Genomic DNA, 13,364 nt, shown 5'->3' on the forward strand with positions numbered 1-13,364 from the left:
TGGAGGAGTGAGCATCCTCTGCTGACAAGTCACACCCACCATGTACTCTTTGTCGTAATCGAAAAAAAAACCCAAAAGTCCGTAGACAATTACATGGTTATAGTCTAACAATTAGTATAAAAAACGTCGGTCAGCATGCGACCCAGTGGAAGATTGTATTTGCTGAAAGGTCGTTGTTGAAAAGTTGTTAAAATGTTGAATGGGTGGGATTGAAACTAGCCGCATGGAGATGACCAACGGCAGAAGAATATGTAGGAAGTATTCTGGTCTAGCACTTACTATCATCTTTCTTGAAAATTGTAGGTATTGTAATTTATAACCACTCTAAATGACTGATACAATACGACTGAACAGCTGTGGCCCTATTCGGGTCTAATAATCATTTGTATGGTTCCAGAAGACTTAGTTTACTTTATTATTTTTTGTGCAAGAAGAACTCAGACTTTCAGTTTCTCTCACTTATATGCAAACAGAAGAGTACATCAGAGAGGAGTGTCGGGTTATGTCATAATTAATTCTAAACAAACTATTTACAGTAATATTTCTCTATTATTGTTTTGTAATGATGCTCGACACAAAATATATAAAACTCATTAAAACATAAATATTTGAAAAAAGAAAGTAAAGTGTATGGCTTTTGTATTTCAAGTCTCAACAAACTTCAGCAAGAACGAAGACAACACGGCGACAACTAAAGATCTTTCTAGGTTGAAAATATATTTATTTGTTTTCATTGGATCATTCTGCGTTGGAGTAACCGTAGCTTTTCTAATGATATTAAAATCAAGGTTAATAGTTGTTTGATTCACATTTTATGATTTGTATTTAATTTTTAAGAATAAACAAAAGAGGGAAATTAACAAAAAGCAATTTCTTATAGACTGGAGATCGCTGGAATATATCCAGTTCGATGTAAAATCGCAGACCGCCAACGAGAATGCTGTAAGTACAGCAATTTAAAAACAAAAATTATACCTTAAAGATCACACAGTTTAATTAAATCTAATTGAAATTATGTTCTTTTGACTTGCTACATTTTAATTGACATGTTTCTTACAGCTTTTGAACAGGACAATATAGAAGCTGATGATGATGGATTAGTTCTAAATGGACATTCAAACACTCGCAGGGAGACAGTGGACAGTTCAAATAATGTTTATTACGAATTAGGTTCGTCTGGTTTGAACGATGACAACACAGACAGTCTTATCGAAAATATTTCAGCTGAGGAATCTGTAAACGAGTATCAACATGTATCAATCACAGGTCACTACGATGTGTTGTCTTTACGAAAAAATATTGACCCTATTAATACAAATATTCTTCGACTTTACCCGGAACGCCCTCGTGATGAATATCATGCTGTGAATGTTTGCTATCTAGAAGAGGTTAATAAATCAGAAGATTTTGAAACAAATCCAGGGTCCCCAAATTCCATAAATGAAGCATAAAACCCTAATATTGACTATTGAAAGGCTTTTATGTTATAAAAAGTGAAGCTGATTCAGAGAGAGAGAGAGAGAGAGAGAGAGAGAGAGAGAGAGAGAGAGAGAGAGAGAGAGAGATTACATAATCTATCAATTGTTAATATTTAATGATACAATTTTGTACAGTCCATATGAAGTGAAGCTGAGAGAGAGAGAGAGAGAGAGAGAGAGAGAGAGACAGAGAGAGAGAGAAAGAGAGAGGGGGTTACGCTTCACAATAAGAACTATCAAATTAAGAAAAATTATAACTTTCTTTAATTTTATATCTTCCAAAAAGAACTGATTGTATATAAAATGTAATATAGGTTTCAAACCATGTCAAAGTCACCCTTCAACAACACACCACATTTCTTTTACTATATTTCATTCATAAAATAAGTGATAAAACTCTCTTCATCTGTTTTACAAAAGGTGCATATTGCAGTCTCTGCTTTTTATATATTAAACAATTTTGTTATATAAAAAATTAGTCATTTGTATGAATAAGTTCTATGAAGTATTTGGTATTGTATTTAATGTAGTTCCAAACATTTTATTTCAAGAAGTTTGTCAATAGTTGTAACCCTTTTCTCTCCATTTTGATATAAACGAACATATTCCTCCCTTTTATTTAACAGTATGTTGTACATGGGTTTACAGCCTTGACATGTATTAATAAAAAACGAAATATGATTAGGGATAATTGGTCTATATTGTCTTTTGTAAGTTTGGTAAATGTTTATCTTGAGTATGCAGTCTGTTCGTAACTGCAGTTTTTAAAACTGCATACTCTTGAAAATTTGTCCTTGGATTAATATGTTTAAATGCACCAAAGCTTACGAATGTTCCGTCTTTATTAAGTAGATCACTAACATAGATAAATATTAGCATATCTTTTGAAAAATATTGATTTATTTACTACTGTGTATAGATTGTACGAACACTCTTGACCATTTCTCCATATTTCAGAGATACTGATTTTCAAAATAGGTTCTCAGGCTTTACACATTTTCTGTCAGTTCTATTACGTCTTTTTATTCAAGTAGCTTTGAGAGATGTGATGAAATTCCCATAATCTACCATTTTGAGACCCCCTTCCCTTACTATAACCTTGTGTGACAATACTTTTCTTTGCTTTATGAATTTTACAACCTATAAGAAGTTAAAAAAAAAATCATTTTTAGGAGTTTTTAGGTATTCAAGTTTGAGGTTTGGTAATGCTAGTATTAGATGGTTTAACTTTGGTATTATTAGTGTTTGATTATCGTTATTTGACCAATAGGATTAATTTTCTTGACTTTCATTGATTTATCAATTTTCTAATTTTAAATAATTTTGGTAAATAATTTAAGTCTTCCATTTCATCTAGTGTAACAAAAAATTTAATACATAGAAGCTCAAAATTTAAATTATTCCAACGAAGTGTTTTTAGCGTGAGTGACGAAATACAATCTTTGAAAATGTTTTGTTATCAATACAAACCATTTTTGTTTTTGTAAAATTGGTTTTTAACCCTGTACTTGTGCGACGAAGTCGAAAACCTTATTAGAATGCCGTCATATGATTGCAATGTACCATTCATTATAACTGGTGTGTCGTCTGCATATTAAGCTATTCTGTATTCTCCTTCATGAGATAATCTCATTTAGTTGATATAATTCGAGACTTCCGCTTTCTTTTTTATTGGTGGAAAATACTATCCCGTTGCGCTCTGTTCTTTGTGTTTATGTTTTTGTTTTGTAAGTTAGACATTAGAATATTAGTATGAGTTAAACTCACCGCTCCTTGGCCGGACAAAGGAACCTTCAGTTTGTTAAAAAATTAAACTTCAGTGGTTTTGTATCACAAAATCACCGCAAAACACCACATAGTCATTACATAAATCTCTCAATATGAGTTCCACCTCTTTAGGTTCAATAAATGCATTATTTTTTCGGCAGAAAAATGAACCCCTCAAAACATCCCAACCGCCTTACATGGAGAGCATGCGCGAAAAAAATATTAATCTCGGTTTAAAATAAAAATTGAAAGCAATATGAGCTGTATTGTTTTTAGAATATTATGTTGCTGTAAAAACCTGCTTGTTTGTTAACTCTGCATATAATTAAAATTCTTATGATAAATAAGATTTGAAAAATCATTAATTTTTGTCAGAGGAAAGATTTCTCTTCTAAGGAATATATACCAAATATAAGCCTTCATACTTTAGTTATCTCCTGGAGATGCTACTCAAAATACAAAATCCAGTACTTCTTTCATCAATAATTTATTAACAAGCGTGATCGTATAGTCAAATTTACAACGATTAAAAGCAGCCCAAATCAAAGAATCGACTCAACCCCAGTTCACATGGTTATATTTAAGATTTTACTTATGATGGACAGTTCTTACTAGTTCGGCCCATTTACGACGATCATGAGTGAACATTTAGTGTTCAAAATTATGATTTATATTTTATTTCTAACTAAAGTAACAAAACCGTCAAAAACTGCCAATCAAAGAGTACGGATGCAGGATTTGAGTCTCCGAGTACTGAGTCTCGGAGTCCCCCACCTATGTATGAGGCATCACTTACTCATAATACAGTCATTCATACGTGGCATACACGGTTACAAAGGTTAATATATAGAATACACAATACATGGCTCAATATAGAGTACCAGGCGACCGTTTCACTAACAATTCGTAGATCGTAAACGTACGAGTACACTTACGATTTCCGGACGTGCACGTATCCGAGCGTTTCACTAAACATATCGTAAACGTAGCACTTACGATTTGCGAGTTACGTCCAACTTTGCGGAACTCTTCAGTCAACGGAGGTGTCTTCTACACGAAGCAGACGTAAACAAACTTTGACAGACGATCAACACGATCCACGAAATGGACAATTTAAATCGCAAAGCGAACTGGAACGAGTCGTCCGTCAGTTTACTGGTGGATCTCGTTACAGATCCCGAGCGATGGGCTGTAATTCGAGGGAAATTCAGCCCATCGCTCACCATCCAGAAAAAACAGAGAGTCTGGGAAGAAATTGCTGAGAGGTAACGTTATATGTACTTGTCATCCATCGTAAATAATGAAATATTCATATGTATACACATTTAAAAAGATTAATTTTACTCAAGTTCTGTTTTTTCTATTTACAAAAAATATATAATATTCTCTGTGTTTGATAATCATGAAATCAGACACCACATTTAAGAGGCTGTATACATTTAAAATTTACTTGTATAATAACAGTGTTTATATTGACATGGTGTGATCATGATAAATTAAAAAATATGATAAATATAATGTATCACAGTATTGAAATATCCATTTATGATAATATAGAATCAACGCCAGTTCAACATGTATGAGAAATTTGAAGGATGTTAAGAAAAAATGGCAAGATCTCCAAAGCCACACTAAAAAGAAGGAGGCCAGTAGGTAAGAGAAAAATAGAAGTTATAGCAATGAACATGCTATTGAATATTTTGATATGAAATGAGGAGGGGGGGGGGGTCAAAATTAGTTCACTTACATATATATATGTAGTACGCCAGTTTAAAAATGGATCAGACCAGAGTATAATAAAAGAGAGATGATTTGATCTATTTTAACAAAAAATAAATGCATGAATGATAATTTGATTAAAATTAATTCAATAGAAAATTGGACCTCAAAAAGACAGGTGGTGGACCACCCCCTCCAGAACTAAAGTGTTGGGAGCAAAAGGTACAGCAATTACAATGTAAATAAACTGAAATTTAATCAATTGATAACCAAGGTATAAAGTATGTTGTTATACATACCTTGAAATTTAAGAAGCATTATCAAATGACACCATTGTGAAAATTGGAATATTTTTAATAAAAGAGTACATTATTGTATTTTTGTCATTGGAAATGAGATATGTTTTCTTGTGACAATTGATATGATAAATAATTGGTGTGTTTTTGTTCCTCACATCCTATCTGACATCAAATCATGTCAATAAATTCATTTTAAGGACATAGAATATAGTTGATATATTGACTGGAAATCTATGGCAAATTATGGTTTTTTAAACTAAGGAGTTTGTCATAGTAACTTCTGTAAAACCTCAAAATTTTTAAGAAATGAACTCAATGTCTACCCAAGTTATACGAGTATAACCTGGGTTGGGGCAATTTACGCTTTATAATCCGCGAAGCGGATTATAAAATAAGGGTAAATTGCTCCAACCCAGGTTATACTCGTATAACTTGGGTAGATATTGAGTTCATTCCTTATAATTTAATTTTCTGTAATTTGCTGTACAAATTGAGTCCGTTTACTTTTAAAAAAGATATTAATCTGTTCAAAATTCAAACGTAACGTCAAGCGGATTAGTACGTTTTTGACGTTAGTGCATTGTGACGTGTCTTGTGACGTGCAAACCAGGTTATACAAATTTAACTTAATTTTTCTATCCAATCAAATGCCGCGTTACAACCAGAATTAAATTATTTTTTTATAAAGCTACATGAATGCATGTAGTACTTATTAATTTTAAAACAATATCTTTAGATCATTTCCGTCCTATCTAATGATGTTATTTCTGGTGTGGAGGGGGGATTCGACTCGCTAGACACTGCCAGTTTGTCCACAGGTAACCAAATATAGATAAAGTCATGTATTACGTACAGTTTGTAATTATTTTTTTAAGTGAATGATATGCAAGATCTGAAAAGAAACATAAGGTCTTAATACTGAGATTCTTTATCATAGCAATTATTTTTCAACCATCTTATCCTCCTTTTCAGATACCGGTACTCTCTGCGGGAAAGAATCATCAAAGAGAAGATATGGTATACATATATTTTAAAAAAGACTCTTATTCCAAATTAAATAAATTTTGTATTTGATTTGAATTCTTGAATAATTTACATGTATTTAAAAATATTTTCATGGTAAAGGCTTTCAGATATTTGATTATGTACAAACCTATACAACTTTTTTCCCAGGGATATAAAATATCTTCATAATTAATTTATGTATAAAGAAACATTGATAATTATTGAGGTACCTATATCTGATTATCTTCGGAAACCAACGGACTGTCTCGCTTCTCTTACCGGGTTTCCGACGATAATCTGACAGAATGTAACATTTCAGGTGAGCTGGACAATGAACCAGAGGTGGGGATGGAGGCACCATCATCCTTCAGTAAGTTTCTTTGGATCTGGAATGCCCAATTCATAGGCATTGTTTTAGCCCCCCCCCCCCCCCCACTTTTTATTTTGCATTGTTAGACATAATCAAAACAAAAACTTTTTTTTTGCTTGTCTAGATTTCTGATGATTCTAGCCCCCTCACTTTTATTTTGCATCTGACATCACTGCGATTGTTCATTAGTAATGTATTGTAAAGAATGATTGATTGTACTAAATCTCTGAATTATCCATGCAGGTTTCTGTCAAACACAGAAGACATCTACATGTACCAGTAACAGTAGATCTTCATGTTCAAGTAAGTACAATTCCTTTATCATGTACTGGACATGCAGTATATGTACTGTTGCATAATAATTAACCTTGTAAAAAATAATGAATTGATACTTTGAATACAGATTGATTTGAAATCAAAATATCTGATCAATTTTCTTTATTCAAAATATTTGATTATAGACTTTTTTTCTATTTCAAATAGCAGCAAATTTATTTATAAGGAATTAATTACCTCAATCTGTACAATTTTGAAACCTGGAATGGATCAGTTAAATTTACAATATTGCATAAACTGTTTCATTCCTTGAATATTCAACTTTTTGTTTGCTTTTCTTCTTTTAGATGACATGCAGTATTGAAAAAAGTTAAACCAATTTGGTTTGATATTCATATGTTCTTAATTCCAACACATTCATACTTATAGATGAAGAGGATAGCCAGCCAGCAGTACTTGTATCCCCAACAACTGCATTTACCAGTAGTAAGTAAAATTAAGTGGTATTTGAAGTATAAGGTAAAACTTAATTATTATAATAAACAAATTCCATTTATATTTTTATGCTAGAACATGTCCATGATTATGATGGTTGTTCATTAGTGTTGTTGACAGTAAAATCAAAGTACTGAAGTACTGACGGAGTTGATTTTATCGATTATTTTTTATTTTAAAATTTTGCGTGGCAAGTAGTTTCTAATCTGTATTAATTTGAATTACGCACATTTTCATAATATGAATTATCGGGCTTTGAAAATTTCGAGAAGAATTTCTAGAAAAGTACCCCATATGAATCATATTTAAATATTGAATTAATCCCATCAAACTATGTATCAGTAATCGAAATTATTCTAAAAATTGAACACACGTATGGATCCAAGCAATTGGATCAATTCGATCTAGTCTCGTTCAACCAGACGCTCGGCTGTCTCCATTAATCTCCGTCTAGCAAGAGAGACTTACGGAGACAGCTGAGCGTCTGGTTGAACACTCTGGCGTAGGAATAAATTTCACCTTTATATGAATAAAATGATGAACTTAATGAATAAAAAATCCAATAGAAATATCATCAAAAAATATTTTAATAGAGTATAGTTTTGGTGTTGTTTTTTTTTTTTGCTCAATTCTTTCATATCTGAAATTCAAACAAATTAATTCACATCTCTCAATATATATGGAATTCCTTTATAACAATGGCAATAACTAGATTTACAAATTAGCTGTAATCATTTGGTCAGATATACAAATTATTAAATATTATCTTAATTTATACAGTAATCATTAACACTAATATACATTCTAAAACACATATCTGATGCATATGCTAATTCTTAAATTGCATGCTATTTATAGAACATTACACAGAAGGTAGTGTTACATGTAACAACAGAAAGAAAGTCAATAGAGTCCCTCCAGAAAGCAGTAAGTACAGTACATCACAAAATTTCATTTTAATTTCATATTGTTTAACAAACTATACTGTTTTGCCTATTCATGATTAAAAGAATCTTAAATGTTCTCATAAAGTTTAATATAGAACTACATGTAAATTTAGAAAGGGGTAAATTGATTATTCTGGAAGACTGGCTAAAGGAACATTAGAAGAAGTGTAATAGCTATTTTTTAAAGGGAGGGGGTTACAAATATCAATAAATCAATTTCTTAAAGGTATTAACCTACCTAAAAATGCATTGTTGTGTATGAAATTATAAACATGCTATTTAGGTATTGATATTGTTTTCATACAAAATATAGCTATAATTATAGAGACTCTCTCAAATGTTAATACATGTATAAGTAATAAATAGCAATGTTAAAATGTTCATAGGGATATAATTTGGTGGGTATGTTATTAATTTTGTGAAGCGCGAATATATTGATTATCTAGATAAATTAAACTCGGCTATATTGTCTGGCTTCAATGTAAGATATGTACATGTATATAAAGTTAAAGATTACAATTCTAATTAGAACCCCCCCCCCCCAAAAAAAAATAGATTATATATACATTGTATTTGCAAAGTGTCAGTTACAAATTTAGTAAGTTTGTGAAGGCTTAGGAATAATTAATATGTAAAGTTGACCACGATGAATTGTTTTAAATGCCATTACAACCAAATAAGTATTTAATTGTCAAATCTCTGTATTAGACGTAGTCTGACTGCTTGTCCAGTCTGGTCAACTCGTGCTGGGTTGGGTGGGAGCAGAACCTGGTCAGGAATCTGAACATCCACATCAGGGTCTTGTGGTAACCTCATCTCAAGGCACATGTTGTGAAGTTTCATTACTGCAGTAATGATCTGCACACATTTGCCAGGGGAAAATAGTAACATGCCGCCTGACTTATGTAGGCACCTGTAGCAAAAACATATTACTGATTTAACTCCACTTTACTTAATGACATAAAAATTAATTTTAATTAGTAAAGACTTTACTCACTAGTAATTTACTAAAATCTCGTTGATTTACTGTTTAATTTATAGAGAAGAACTTTTTAAACATTTCAATGTGCAATGTTGAATTAAATAGTTATTAATAAATTAAATTCCAACTAAAATTAATTATCAATCATTAAAATCCAATTCATAACATGTAATGCAATTAACAAATATATAAATACTTGTATGTAGAAGTGATATATTTCTTTATAATATGTGAATTTATTACATTTGGTTGTTATATACACGTTAGGAAAGAGTACACATACATGTATGTATTTGTTATGTATTTATTTTTGTTGGTGTTGTTGAATACACAATTGTTTAAACACGATCTTGTCATGTGTTTTTCTCTCTTTTTAAGAAATGATCACCTGAAGCGAGACTTGCAAACACCTAAGGCTCTTTCAACGACCACCCGTGTTTTACTATGGGCCTCATTGTAATTTTCCTCGGCTGGAGTCGAGGGGTTCAGTTTTGGGGTCATCATGTACTTTTTCAGTCCATAGGCAGAATCCCCCAGTAGCCAACCATCAGTTCTATTCAAGAACATGCAATCGGTTATTTGCATATTCAAAACAAAGATCTTAAAATAACATAATTTTAAACAAGAATATTGTTGTACATGTACCTAGCTTCAATTTTGGCCTTGAGTGATGAATTTTCAAACATGAAGGCGTCATGAACTGATCCTGGCCATTTGGCCACAACATTGGTAAATCTATGGAAAATGAAAAAAGCATATTAATAGCGGTTTACATGTTTTTCTCGTTGAATGAATAGTTTTAATTGGTTGAAGGGTAGATTAATGGAGAGAGAGAGAGAGAGACAGAGAGAAAAAGAAAGAGAGAAAGAAAGAGAGAGCTGTTACTAAGACATAATTAAGTTATTCATTTTGTATACAAACCTTAGCCATGCATCTGCAACAACTTGGATATTCATAGCGTGATATCCCTTTCTACACACATACTCTGGCTCATTCACCTTTGGTGCCATAATGGGAATGAGAGTCCCATCAATGGCACCAAGGACATTGGGGAATCCAGCTATTTGGTAAAAATCATGTTTAACACGATTTGCTTCCTCCTCTGGAAAGAAAAAAAAACAATTTACATTAGAAAAATATTTCTAAATCTGGAGAATTTTTTGGTATTCGTACTCTTTTAATTAGTTAATTAATTAATTTATGAAAAAAATTAAATTATTATGAAAATACCTGTTGGGAAGTGGATGTTGTCAAGTCTATGACAAATCGACTTTGTTACGGCATCAACAGCTCTGGAAACACTGGCCCTAGAAATGCCGTGTAAATCGCCACACTCGGAGAAAAATGACGCCTTTGCAAGATACCTCACGGTCACTAGAACCTTTGAAAAATGAATTAAATTTCTCATTGCTTAATATGTGCATAAATATGTATGAATAATTTTCTCTTACAGAATAAAATAAAGTGCAGCTAAAAATATGTATGAATGCTTTAGATGTTCAAATTGCATTTGTATTACGAGAGAGAGAGAGAGAGAGAGAGAGAGAGAGAGAGAGAGAGAGAGAGAGAGAGAGAGAGAGAGAGAGAGATATGGTCTTGCTGTTTTACATTGATCAACGATTGTTTTATTTGACTATAATCTCTGTCTGCAGGTGCATCTCTCTCTCTCTCTCTCTCTCTCTCTCTCTCTCTCTCTCTCTCTCTCTCTCTCTGACTTTTTAGCTCACCTGAGCTGAAAGCTCAAGTGAGAATTTCTGATCATATTTTGTCTGTCGTCCGTCTGTAAACTTTTCACAATTTCAACATCTTCTCGAGAACCACCAGGCCAATTTCAGCCAAACTTGGCATAAAGCATCATTGGGCTAAGGGGATTCAAATTTAGGACAATAAGGACCGCACCCTTTTACAAGGAGAGATAATTAGGTGCCAAATTTAGAGATACATTTGTACATGGATTAAAACCCACTATATTCGAGTAATCTGTTAGAACTGATTTTTCTTTAAGTAAATTGCAGGCAATACCGTCTGGACCATTTTCCTTGTGGAGATATAAAACTAAAATTCGAAATTTTCAGCTTAAATTATAAGATTTTATTCTTATTAAAAAGAAATTTATATTGCAACTACACGTACTCTGACTGGTCTGAGAATGTCAGGTTAAGCCTAAACTCTACATTATGAAACAAAATAAACACATGTATGCTCGTCTTGTCATCATTTCCTGCTTAGATTAATGTCTAGTTTATTGGCACGTCTGTCCTCCATTATTAACTTTCTTTAATCAAACATACATTGAAGTAAGGTGTTGACTATCATTCTGAAAATTTATAAAATTGAGTTAAGAGGGCGCTCGATGTTCGTGGCTATCCTAATTTTTTTTTAAAAATATTTGCATAGAAAAGCTATAAATTTAGTGAAAGCAACTTCAGATAGTGTGGATTTTAAATTTGTTCAAATCAAGATTTTTAGGAGTAGGGTGGGGTCACATTGGGGATCCAGTTGTTCAAAGGAAAGCATTTTAATTATTCACAAAAACTGAAATGTCATCATATATGCTTTTACTTATATGCAAGCATTTTTACATATTGCTGATTCTTTAAAATTGTTTAAACATTGGCCTCTGGACGATTATTGGGCCTCACAAGGGGTTCAGAGTTTGATGTAGGTTTACATCCCGTATATAAACAATTGTTTAGGGTCTTTTTGAGAACTGCAATGCTGAATGTATTATGACTATAGGGCCTATATCATCAGGTTAGAAAAGGGACTAGATTATAAATATAAGAATATTCAGGGGGAAACATACAGGATCTACATGTATTATACCAGGCAGTCTTGATATTTTGTATCATGACTCCATACAGCTGATTTTATCATGCGTATTATTTCTCAGGTGAGCGATGTGGCCCATGGGCCTATTGTTCAACTAATAAGTTATAATTGAGACTTTTAAAGTTTAATATTACATATAGATCGATGTGTCTTGGTGTGAACGAAATTAAAATAGTACATTTTATCACCTCTGCATGGTTTTCATAATGTGCATACTGAGTACTGGTCTACGCTTACATCTTATATTATATCAATGTTTAATTAAAAAAAAAGGTTGAACAAATTAAAATTTTAAAGATATTTGGTGAGTAATGTCTCTGTATCATAGCAGTTAGTACGAAAACGTTTCTCTGACTGCATGTTGTATTTTTCCTTCGTGTTTACATGTACCATTCATTAAATGAAATATATAACGGCAGATAACTCTAAATAAACATAGTCGGACTCGGTCTTCGGTAAATTTATTCACCTGTGTGCAAGCTGACAGTGCATGGCTCCTGTGAGTGTCCGGCTCAATGTCCTCCCTGACAATATCTATGAGGCGGAAAAGAAATTCCCGTGGTAGACGATACCGCTCGATCACCTCCGTGTCATTCAAAAAGTCTAAGGGGTTTGTTCTGTCTCGAAAAACACGTTCTCTTCTTATTAGTTGTCTCTGTTCGTCGTCTGCTAGGCCTAATAAAAACACGGCGGCCATTTTCATTTGTTTACGTGCACGTAAATCAATTTAAGAGTGCCCCTGACTGCTCGTAGACTTAAGAGCAACTTCCATCGTAACTCGCAACTCGCAACTCTTAGTGAAACGCACTTACGTGCTACGTTCACGTTTACGTCTACGTTTACGATCTACGATACGTTAGTGAAACGGTCGCCAGAGCTATCGTTGCAGACACAGAATCGCCAAATAAGACACTTGTTTTTAAACTCTCAATTTAGATATTATTATGTCCGTATTATTCACCATCCTGGTTTTATAACATCATTTAGGAATACTACGCAGCGCTACAAGATTCACAAAGTTCATTCTGTAAATTATCATTAACACTATTTAGTGCGCAGCACCTAGGTACACATAAATATCATAGTGACCATAATGTAATACTAGCAGTTCAAGGTCATAGCATGGCTATCTGTTTACACAAATCAATTTTTGTACAGGACGACAATAATTCAATTTTGCTCTAACTAAGGCTT

The 13,364-nt window shown here is 32.6% G+C and overlaps 2 protein-coding genes and 1 long non-coding RNA gene across 3 annotated transcripts; 2 read left to right on the forward strand and 1 right to left on the reverse strand.

Moving 5' to 3' along the window:
* Positions 1-619: 619 nt before the first annotated feature.
* Positions 620-2,169, forward strand: LOC109618395 (uncharacterized). Its single transcript, XR_010711635.1, has 3 exons — positions 620-788; positions 881-942; positions 1,060-2,169. It is a non-coding gene; the product is annotated as an uncharacterized lncRNA (long non-coding RNA).
* A 1,953-nt stretch (positions 2,170-4,122) lies between these two features.
* LOC136273481 (myb-related transcription factor, partner of profilin-like) lies at positions 4,123-8,516 on the forward strand. Its single transcript, XM_066077921.1, has 10 exons — positions 4,123-4,510; positions 4,803-4,898; positions 5,120-5,186; positions 6,000-6,081; positions 6,236-6,280; positions 6,588-6,638; positions 6,882-6,941; positions 7,344-7,400; positions 8,268-8,345; positions 8,470-8,516. Exons 1-10 carry the CDS (start codon positions 4,350-4,352, stop codon positions 8,514-8,516), a joined length of 744 nt encoding a protein of 247 aa, XP_065933993.1. The 5' UTR covers positions 4,123-4,349.
* A 169-nt stretch (positions 8,517-8,685) lies between these two features.
* Positions 8,686-13,046, reverse strand: LOC117684582 (putative nuclease HARBI1). The gene is made up of 6 exons (XM_034457297.2): positions 12,640-13,046; positions 10,569-10,719; positions 10,260-10,440; positions 9,984-10,073; positions 9,727-9,891; positions 8,686-9,269 (listed from the first exon to the last, which is right to left on the reverse strand). The coding sequence occupies exons 1-6, from the start codon at positions 12,871-12,873 to the stop codon at positions 9,041-9,043; spliced, it is 1,050 nt and encodes a 349-aa protein (XP_034313188.2). The 5' UTR covers positions 12,874-13,046; the 3' UTR covers positions 8,686-9,040.
* Between the last annotated feature and the right edge of the window lie 318 nt (positions 13,047-13,364).

Source organism: Magallana gigas, chromosome 3, assembly GCF_963853765.1.
Source record: "Magallana gigas chromosome 3, xbMagGiga1.1, whole genome shotgun sequence".
Classification (NCBI taxonomy): Eukaryota; Metazoa; Mollusca; class Bivalvia; order Ostreida; family Ostreidae; genus Magallana; species Magallana gigas.

Coding starts and splice junctions, on each gene's coding strand:
- LOC136273481 (XM_066077921.1), top strand. CDS start 4,350: ATGGACAATTTAAATCGCAAAGCGAACTGGAACGAGTCGTCCGTCAGT. Junction 4,899..5,119: donor AAAAAGAAGGAGGCCAGTAG/GTAAGAGAAAAA, acceptor TTAATTCAATAG/AAAATTGGACCTCAAAAAGA. Junction 6,281..6,587: donor ATCATCAAAGAGAAGATATG/GTATACATATAT, acceptor GTAACATTTCAG/GTGAGCTGGACAATGAACCA.
- LOC117684582 (XM_034457297.2), bottom strand. CDS start 12,873: ATGAAAATGGCCGCCGTGTTTTTATTAGGCCTAGCAGACGACGAACAG. Junction 10,074..10,259: donor GTTGCAGATGCATGGCTAAG/GTTTGTATACAA, acceptor CATTTTCCATAG/ATTTACCAATGTTGTGGCCA. Junction 9,270..9,726: donor GTTTGCAAGTCTCGCTTCAG/GTGATCATTTCT, acceptor TTTTTGCTACAG/GTGCCTACATAAGTCAGGCG.